A 10,508-nucleotide genomic window follows, 5' to 3' on the forward strand; every position below is an offset into this window, starting at 1 on the left:
TGAGGTACAATTTCATAATATAGAATTATTCATATATCATTGATTAAATTACAAATATAAAAAAAAAATTAAAGTTAAAAATTAAATTTTTACGATATTTAATTTTAATTTTATGAATATTAACCGTTATATATTATTTAAAAATACCACTTTTGTTTTTTTTGTAACGGCATATTTACAATACCGACGCGGTGATCAGTTGGATCTTTGATTAAGTAACATTTATTTTTTTTATTGACTTCCTATTCCTTTTTTATTTGTTTGTTAAGGAAAATCAGTTTTTGAATTTTAAAGCACCATAAAAAAAAGTGTCAATTTGGATATTTTCTCGAAAATAAAAAAATAGGAGCTGTGTTTCCCATCGGCAACTCCCCGCTGGTTTTGAAAGAAGAAGAAAGGAGAAAGAAAGAGTAACTGCGAGGATGGCAACCCTTCCCATTGTCCAATACGAAGAAAAAATCATCCAAACCGTACAAAACAACCCTATTACCGTCATCATCGGAGAAACCGGTTCCGGCAAGAGCACTCAACTCTCTCAAATGCTTCACCGCCGCGGTTACTCTAAAATCGCCGTCACTCAGCCCCGTCGTGTCGCCGCCGTATCCGTCTCCAGGTATTCCCTCTTCAATTTCAACTTTCCAACTCACCCTAGGGATTTCGACGCCGTTTTAACTCAACTTCCATCCACAGACGAGTCGCGCAAGAGCTCGGCGTTCAGCTCGGCGAGGAAGTAGGTTACGCTATTCGATTCGAAGACAGAACTTCACGCAACACGCGCATAAAGTAATTACTCACTCTTCTTCACTCATTTGCATTCATTCTCAGTTTCTCATTTGGTTTGTTACCGTTGATCATTGATTCGATTCAATTAGGTACCTAACTGATGGTGTTCTCCTCCGCGAAAGTCTAGCCGATCCAGAACTTAACGATTATTCTGTTATCATATTAGATGAAGCTCATGAACGGAGTTTGAACACGTAAGACACCTTTTCCTTTCTCTTCTGTGTACACTTCTCATACATTTGAGTAATGTTTGGATCAGTTTATTTCACCTTATCTCCTCAGATAATCACTTGTGAGACGGGTCTAGAGAATTTATGAAACAACTTATTACATGTCCGAAAGTTGTATTCAGCTCATTTTTCACTTGCTCTTGAGGATAACTTATAAAAATAGCTTATGTGCAAACAGTTCAACTTTGTTTTATCTTTTGGTGTAGAAATAACTTACTCACAAGCTCTTACATTATAGTGTTGGCTTAATTAGATTGTTTATGCAAAGAGGGCCTTGGGCATTGTTGTTTCATACAATTTATTATTTGTCTTCAGGGATATATTGATGGGACTCATGAAACGTTTGGTTAAGCTTCGTTCCTCTAATCTCAAAGTGTTGATTACGTCTGCCACCCTTGATGGTGACAAGGTATCCAAGTTCTTTCGAGATTGCCCTGTATTAAACATCCCTGGGAAGTTGTATCCCGTGGAGGTTCTCTATAGCAAGGAGCGTCCGTTAAACTATCTTGAGGCAGCTCTCAAAACAGCTCTTGGTATGACATGAAATTTTTTAATTCTATCTTCATGCAAACATAGGTTGTAATAATCAAACTACCTGTATTAATAATTAATAATGTATTGTCTTCTGCTTGTGTATAAAGAAAATTTGTAGTTAGACAATTTTTTTTGTCAAAACGTTATTAAGTATTTACCTATTCTATTACATATTGATAAAGTATCATGCTTTACATGTGTACTTGACATATATTTAGATAACATCTCTCGAAAAATTGGTCTAAGCTATTGGAAAAGGATGGATACATTTTAAGTTGTTGCTTATAAGTAAATATGCTGCTAAGAGAGGGATGCATTTTCAATCTGAACTTAGAAGTTCACCTGTTCACAACGATGTAAACAATTAGATTCACTTGCTTTTACCTCCTTTGTTGATTGAGCGGCTGGTAACTTTTCAAGTAGGAAATTGGTATATGCTGTCAAGTTGTGTCAATTTAGACCTATACACACACTTCATTTCATTTGTCTTATTTACTATATTTGTAAAGAAAAATTCTTCCAGTTGTTCACAAATGATTGGTTTTGCAGATATACATGTTCGGCAACCGGAAGGGGATATTCTAATATTCATGACTGGACAGGTGAGCATTTTTGTGATATGACATTTACACTGTAATAACTTCAACTCCAGAGTGTAAATTTTAATCCTTTAGTTTCTAATATGATGTAATGATTGCTTTGATGAGCTTATGCAGGATGACATAGAGAAGTTGGTATCTAAGTTGGAAGATAAAGTTCGGGCTCTCGATGAAGGTTCCTGCATGGATGCTATAATCTTTCCTCTTCATGGTTCTTTGCCACCTGAATTGCAGGCACGTAATTTTTTGTTTTTCTACGGTCTTCCTAATTGAAAGATTTGCTTCTTCCAAAATGCAATCATTCGGAAGCACAGATATTTTGAAATAGTAGCTGTATTGAGCCGTATCCATGATAGACACTTCTAGTTGTATTATATATATTTTTTTTCACTTTCATTTTCGCATAATATAGATGGGAATACCACAATAACTAGATAAAGTTTAATATTTATTATGTATATAATGACTTATTCTAATTTTCAGAATATCAATTCTCTCTTTTAATTTGAAATCTGTATCTTTCTATTAATTTAACACTAGTTTTTTTTTTTTTTTTTTTTTTTTTTTTTTTTTTTTTATGTAGTATACTAGTATTATAGCTATGTAGTATACTAGTATTTATGTAATGATGCATGTCTAATGCATTAAAAAGAAACTGTATTTTGATCATATTTGGAAAGGCATTATAATTTCACTCCCATACATAATTCTTAGTTTTCTTTTTACGTTAGTCCATAGTGAACTCGACCAACTATTACATGTAGAATGTTCTTGGAAGCTCGTAATATGCTCATGCATGGATCTGGGAAAAAATGACAGGTGTAAAATTCCTTCCTGTGTCATTGGGGGAATTACTTTTCTTAGTATTAGTAGATAGTTTTGCATGTAACTGCCTTGAGAGGATTTATCTTAGTTCTTTCCTATTTTGGCTTGTTACTTGCCTTGTTTGCTTCATAACCACATGTCAAATCATGTTAGCTTGCAATGAACTCTTAAAAGCATATAATTCATCTAGGATAAACACGAAATAAACAATAGTTGATGTTTGGTATATTCTACCTCGCTAAAGAAAATTTGAGGCATGATATTTTTTATGTGCATTTGAAACTCATGCATGTCTTATATAATCTTACAGGTGCGTGTATTTAGTCCTCCACCTCCAAATTGCAGACGAATTATTGTTGCTACAAATATTGCTGAAACTTCTTTGACTGTTGATGGTGTAGTGTAAGGGCACTGATATTTAGTTAAATATTATTAATTTTCAATTTGAACTTAACTTAATATTTGCATACTAGTTATATATAGTCATAAAGATAATTATTATACATTATTGTTTCTGTTGTTGCTGATATTACTTATTGTACTAAACCAAATGCTTCTTATTTCTGTAGCCTGTTTATTGTTGTCTTAGCCAGAGAGGAGATAACAAATGTTCAAAAACACCCGAACCCCTAATCTCCATTTATTGAATATGTGCGGACAAGTTACATGATTAAGTCAATTCTGTGAATATTGGTTAGTGTTGCACCCATTTAGAGGATGGAAATTTTGTTGGCAAAACAAGAATGCGAGTGTTCAGTGTATATTGTAGGCAGGGATGTAGACTATTTCTTTTTGGCTTCATTTGAAAAACCACATGCAGTAGAATGTGTGGTTGCTTATCTTTTAGACTGCATACGTTTTGAGATATGTAACGATGCAATTTTCAAATGCATGATGCCATTTTTTGTAAAGATGAAAATAAATAACGATATGATTTATTGTCACACATTTTGAGGTACAACAACAAACATGTCCTTGCCATTTAAGTTTGCCAATTATAATTTGGAGTGTTTGTGTTTTTGTTTCATTTTACTGTATCTTGACAATGATTTTCTCCTTTAGATAAACCACATCGACTTGTCTACTTACAGTTTCTATATTGTTTTTAATTTTATGAATGTAGGTATGTTATTGACTCTGGGTATGTAAAGCAAAGGCAGTACAATCCATCTAGTAGGATGTATTCTCTTGACGTTATTCAAATTAGCAAGTAAGCAATGAGTAACTTCATATCTTATTGAGGCATGAAGCATAGGTTCGCTGATGCAATGCCTTTTTTTTTCTTTCTCATACACGAGTAAATCATATATGAAGTTCTATTTCCTTCAATATACTAAATTCATCTTGAGCCATTTTTTAATACTTAAAACAAAAATCACAATATATTGGTTTAAAGGATTCTTGTTGCTTTAACAATTATACAACAGTTTTAAATTTTTAAAATGATCAAATCATAAGCTTTAAAGTTAGTGTGTACTTTCTGACATTGCAGAGTGCAAGCTAATCAGCGGGCAGGCAGAGCTGGGCGGACACGGCCAGGGAAATGCTACCGCCTATATCCTTCCCAAATGTACCATGACGAGTTTTTGGATGTTACAGTTCCTGAAATTCAGAGATCCTCTCTTGCTGGCAGTGTTCTTTACTTGAAGTCATTAGACCTCCCTGATATTGACATTCTCAAATTTGATTTTCTCGATTCTCCGTCATGTAAGATATTTTTTTATAGTTTAACTCTAAATGTAAATTGACACCTTTGTTCCTTGCAGTATTAAGTGACTAAACTTGATTCTGTGAAGTTACTTTTATATTATCTCAGAAGTTTCAATTCTTCAGCTCGTTTTTTTCCTCCGCCTTTTCTTCTTTATTTTTTGGGGGAGGGTGTGGGGATGTAGTACTTTGCTAATTTGCTTATATTGGCTTATGAATTACTTGTGCTTTTTAAAATTCTTCTCCCTTGACATTTTAATAAGTTTTGCTCAAGTATAACTTGGTGATTGTGTAACCATGTTTTGTGCAGCTGAGTCCTTACAAGATGCCTTGAAGCAATTATATCTGATTGATGCTATTGATGAAAATGGTGCAATTACAAGTATTGGGCGAAAAATGGCCGGTACTTCTTTACATTTTAGTGTTGAATTTTAAATATTGGGGTGGTGAAATCACAGATAATGCAATATTGTTGTCTTCATCATCTTGATTCTTGATAAGTGCGTTTACTAGTATACCTTTTTCCTATCATTATCATGTTCATGGAAGTGTGTGTCTGCCAGGCTTGACCATGGAAGTTATCCTCAGTTTTGAACATGAAATTTTTCTTTCTGTATCCATTCATTTTCTTAATCGAAATTTTAAGAGTACTTTTCTTGGTTCACTGAGTTGTTTCTCAATTCTACGCAGAGCTTCCGTTAGAACCATCCCTGTCGAGAACTTTAATGGAAGCAAACGATTATGGTTGCATAACTGAGGCTTTGACTGTTGCTGCCATGTTATCAACTGAAACTACATTGCTACCAGGGCAGAGGTTGAGTCATCTTAGTGTTCTTCACATTTTCAATTAGACTGAAAAAAATGCTCCCTATTAAAAAAGCGTGGTTACAATATCTTTGATGCTCATATAGTCACAGTGTCACACTCTCTTAATAGCATTAAGTAGAGCATGCTAAACAATTTGACCTTTATTTGTTGAGCCTTAGCCAAATTGGTTTTCCCTTGAAATATTATGGAGTGAGAATCTATTATCAGGAGAAAGAAATTGGCCAAGCGAAGATTCTATTAACATATAAGAATCAGGAAAGGAATAAAAAACATATTAATTGATTATTTTTTTAGATGACTTAAAGTCTTGTGTACTCTTGAAAGGGAAGGGACAGGTTACTCGGTCCAATTATAAGTGTTCACGCTAACTTCCACTCTAAGGTGAAGGAAGTTAGCATTCCCTGTACACAAGCAAAAATTTGTATTTTTTATTGACTCCTTTCTTATAAAATAATTTCCATTATTTTGAATATAGCTACTATCAATCAACCAAACAAAAGAAAAGTGTCCAGAATATACAAATGACATTTTGTTTTCTAGACGTTTGTACATCTATACATTGACAATGACTGAGTGGTTACAACGTCCCTTTTATGTGCAGCAAGACTGAGAAAAAGAGGAAACGTCCAATATCTAATCTCCCTGATGGTTCTGGCTTGGGTGACCACATCAAATTATTGCAGATATACGAGCATTGGTATCAAACTGATTTTGACATTGCTTGGTGCAAAGACCATGGCTTGCAGGTACCTTCATGCATTCTAGTATTTCCATGAACAAAATGTATGAGTGTGTCTGAACTCTTGCAATGAAGTCTGTTAAAATATTTAGTTAGAAGCTAGGTTTTCAATTGCGGCATATTGTAGCATAGCAGTTCAGCGCGGCTGGTGGGCACTGGGCACTATTCTCCAGCTGTGGCATGACATGTTGGAGGTGCAGCCATAGATATCGCAATCATGGCCAGAAATCCCAGCCAATAGTGGCGCTGCATGGCCTGACCAGAAGAGGAACCTCGAGAACCCCAACATACCCTTAAGAGAGGGACATCATAGCTCTGTAGTCAATAGCGGCTGCTATAGCGGTGCAGTTTGCAGTAGCCCCTAGACGCTATGTGAAACCCCATTGCATTGCAGTTTTGAGTAGTGGCTGTAGCTCCACCAATAGCAGCCAAATAGAGGATGTAGCTACCACTACTGTAAAATTCTTGTAAATTTCTTACTTTTTGGTCCTTTTGGTCATTTCACCCTAAAATTCTGAATGGGAACAAAATAAGGTTCTCTCTTGTCTTGTCATCTCTGTTACGGCTTCATCTTCCTTCCTCACCTTGTGCGACTTCATTTCCCCTCCTCAAGCTGGAGATAGTCATTCAATTAAAGGAATCACTTGTATTTATTTTAATTACGTAGATGAGTTACTTAAGCCTCGGAGGCTAAAACTTATTTGCTTTATATTGTGAAGTATTTATACTTAAGATGTTGTATCTTTAAAAGAAAAAATCACATGGGTAATTGGGAAAGACATTCTGTTATTTCTTGATCAGAATGCATTCTTGCTTTTTTTCTTAACTAAGATTAGTCTTCAAACTGCACTAATAATATATACTTTGTATTTGTTCAATGCATAATATATGTCATTATTCTGGAATCAACTAATTGCAGGTGCGAGGAATGTTGTTTGCCAGAGATGTCCGTAAACAGTTATCTCAGATAATGCAGAAAATTGCTAAGGGTTTGTATTTACATTTTTCTTGAAGTATTTTCATTTTATGAAATTAAGAACGTGCTTTTAGATGCAGGGGTAGTGTTAGTATAAAAATGAACCAGCAAAAATCATCCCTGCATCTATAATTTTCAAAAATAAAATAAAAGTGGGCTGTAAATTGACACGGGGCATAATTTAATTGCTCTTTTTCTTCCCCTTCTCCTTCATCGATCTTGTGTTGATATGTCCTTGTTTGGATAAGTTGTATAGAATTACTTTTGAAATAGTTACTTTTCTCTTTGCCCATTTCTCTTCTAATTTTTTCATTCAAATTAGTTAATCCTCCAGCTAGTTATCATATGTGTCCATTTCTCTCCCACTTATATGTATTTTCTTAACTTTGCAATAGAACCCTTGGATATAAGAACAAATGGGAGAGGGGGAGAGTTCCGGCGGGATTATCGAAACTTGAGGAAGGCGCTATGTGTGGGTTATGCGAATCAGCTGGCTGAAAGAAAGATGCATCATAATGGTTATCGAACTCTAGGTTTCCAAGGCCAAGTAGTCCAGGTAATTAAAGTGTTGTTTTAAAATAATATTTCCTTCAAATCATTTCCCATAGATCCTTGCATTTTCTGTAAAATCCATATCAAAGGAGTAGCTCAACTTGCAGAAATGCTTCACAATATAAAAAAAACGCTTTGTAGAACCTTACTTACCTGAATCTTGTGTATTAGGTGCATCCATCATCTGCATTGAGTTCTGATGAGCTGGGGAAGTTTCCAGACTATGTTGTGTACCATGAGCTAATTGCAACACCACGGCCGTTCATGAGAAATGTGTGCTCTGTTGAGATGAAATGGGTTATACCCATCATTAACAAGCTTAATACCTTAAATGTGTACAAATTAAGGTAACACTATTGGCATTAGAAACTTCTGAAACATATGGCAGAAAAAGTCTTACGTCCAAATCACTTCATGTTCCTTTGATATATATGTAGTACGTTTTATGTTGCATATGATAATTTTTTCTTCTTTTTTGGTGGGGGAAGGGGTTGTGATCAATGCTGACTCTAATTCCTTTGTCTGTAGTGGTGGTGGTATGGATCACGTTGAGGAGGAACCTGAGAAAAGTATTCCAGATTTGCCCAAGCAGAATGTTGAGGTTGCTGTTGCTGCAGATGATAGTCAAAGTAGAATCCAAGCTGCCAGAGAACGATTTCTTGCTCGGAAAGGCAATAAGTAAGCACTGTTATACCTGTGGAGATGGCGATCTTTGCTTGTCGGGCATTTTGTTGAAGGGACAGACTAAGTGGTAAAAGTTACCTGAGAATAGTGAGTCAGGATAAGCTGACATTTCAAGTTTTCCACGTTGTCTTGTTCCTTTTATGTGCTCTGATATTATCTCTGCTTCATCATGATGCAATTATCTCTTGCCAACATCTGATGATTTAGCACAGAACACCTGAGTTGAGCACATTGTACCATTCTGATAGTGGTTGAGTGGCTGAATGTATATTATCCCCTTGGTCATTGAAATTTACCCAGAGTGGAGAAAGTAAGTGGAAGGGGAAGAAAGAGAATAACGTCAACAAGTCCCCTTGAAGTAAATGTCTAACAATTCTGAGGGGCTTTGAAATGCAATTGCCAATTTGCCATTACAGACATCAGATTGAGATAATTATCTTGTGGCACTGTTTTCATAAAAGTAATTATTTTTTTGTTTGATGTTGAGCCCGTTTAGATTGCGATAGTTCCCTAGCTGAGTTTATGTTTGAATTTGAAGTTCAAAATAATAATTATGTAGATGAAATCTTTCTCTCATATGGTATCATGTTTTATCGCCCTTTGGAATATTACATATCCTATTCTATGACCATTGCATGTGCACATATTTTTGCTTATCGAAATCTTTATATGTTTGCAGTATATATGATTATAGAAATTGTTCCTAGGATGCTCCAGAGAAATGCTACCACCGGTGGATAAAATTAGTGTGGAATCTGGTTAGTGAATACTTTTAAGGAAAAGGGAGTTGAACAATAAATTTTAAATTAAAAATTATGTTTGTGTTTAAAAATTACAAATTAAAATCAATTTTGCTTAGTAGTATCTAAATAAGTCAGAATCAATTCTACACCTTTAAAATTGATTTTGATTCTTTTAAAAGTGCAATCAAACATGTACTTAGTATTTGTACTATTCGGTGGAATTTATTTGCAAAATGAATGAGTTTTAGAGTTTCTTCAATAAATAATAAAAATAAAAACATATCAGAAATAGTCTATTAATACTGTTGCAAGTATCTTAGACATCCTAAAATTATCACCGATCACAGTTTTTTTTTATAAAAATAACCACTTGTCACAATTGAAATATAAAAAAAAATGTGTTTTTTATGATAAAAAAATTATTTGGTTACTAGTTACTATATTTAAAACTCTATAAAAGATTTAAATCACAGTTTGATGAAGAAAAAAAATTGAATTGAAAAACTTGCATCAAGTCTACATAAACATGCCTTTAAGAATAGTTAAAAAATATTCAACATAAAATTTGATATTGTTGAATTAAATATTATATTTTAAATTTAATTACAGAACGTTGCAGTTGTAGGTTAGTTTTTTTGTGATAATTACCTTACCGTCTATTGACATAAAAATTTAAAAAGGCTCAAACAAATGTTTTTATGTAACCGAAGATACCCTTGTAGTTACTAATTATTCGCTGCATAAATAGCAAGCTTTAGACCAAACCACGTGGAAGTTGTGAGTAATGTTAGGAAGCTCACCAAACTAGATTTGAATTAACTCAATGACTCCCTTCCTCACATGCTCTCTTGCCACCAATGTTCCCCTTTCTCGAAATTATTTCCTCTTTTAACTACTCTTATAAAGCTTCATTATGTTTTTTCTTTTAATATTTTGATATATGTAGAACTAAATTAACTTAAAGTTTCATAGTTTATGCATGTACTCCCATTCTTATGAATTTGGATCCAACGAGCTTTCAGAATCTTTTATTTGATTCTATGAATTATTAGTTTTTTAAATTAATTTGAATCAGATAAATCATTTGTCTCATAGTTTGATCGAACTAAAATGTAGTGACGTTGAACCGTCAATCAATTTACAGATCGGCTCAACTAAGTTGATTTTATGTCTAATAGATTCGAATAAATCGGATTGAATTGTGGTTTGTTACCACAATGCTTTTTTTCAAATATATTTTTTAATTTTTTTTGAATCAATTAGATCATAATTTAAAAGGTCTCATTAGTTGGATATTGGGTCCATTTT

The 10,508-nt window shown here is 33.9% G+C and overlaps 1 protein-coding gene across 1 annotated transcript; it reads left to right on the top strand.

The window, feature by feature from the left end:
• The first annotated feature begins 300 nt into the window (after positions 1-300).
• Positions 301-9,088, top strand: LOC101499285 (probable pre-mRNA-splicing factor ATP-dependent RNA helicase DEAH4). Its single transcript, XM_004504408.4, has 16 exons — positions 301-613; positions 691-783; positions 873-977; positions 1,329-1,546; positions 2,097-2,149; positions 2,264-2,380; positions 3,282-3,373; positions 4,095-4,181; positions 4,464-4,678; positions 4,989-5,081; positions 5,369-5,492; positions 6,108-6,252; positions 7,165-7,234; positions 7,617-7,777; positions 7,945-8,120; positions 8,302-9,088. The coding sequence occupies exons 1-16, from the start codon at positions 423-425 to the stop codon at positions 8,453-8,455; spliced, it is 2,094 nt and encodes a 697-aa protein (XP_004504465.1). The 5' UTR covers positions 301-422; the 3' UTR covers positions 8,456-9,088.
• Positions 9,089-10,508: the final 1,420 nt, after the last annotated feature.

This window comes from Cicer arietinum, chromosome 6 (assembly GCF_000331145.2).
Source record: "Cicer arietinum cultivar CDC Frontier isolate Library 1 chromosome 6, Cicar.CDCFrontier_v2.0, whole genome shotgun sequence".
NCBI classification, from domain to species: domain Eukaryota; kingdom Viridiplantae; phylum Streptophyta; class Magnoliopsida; order Fabales; family Fabaceae; genus Cicer; species Cicer arietinum.

What these genes read in the sequence shown, in the direction of transcription:
- LOC101499285 (XM_004504408.4), top strand. Translation starts at nt 423, where the DNA reads ATGGCAACCCTTCCCATTGTCCAATACGAAGAAAAAATCATCCAAACC. An exon ending in TAATATTCATGACTGGACAG is followed by an intron (nt 2,150 to 2,263) that starts GTGAGCATTTTT and finishes GAGCTTATGCAG; the next exon opens with GATGACATAGAGAAGTTGGT. An exon ending in TCCAAGGCCAAGTAGTCCAG is followed by an intron (nt 7,778 to 7,944) that starts GTAATTAAAGTG and finishes CTTGTGTATTAG; the next exon opens with GTGCATCCATCATCTGCATT.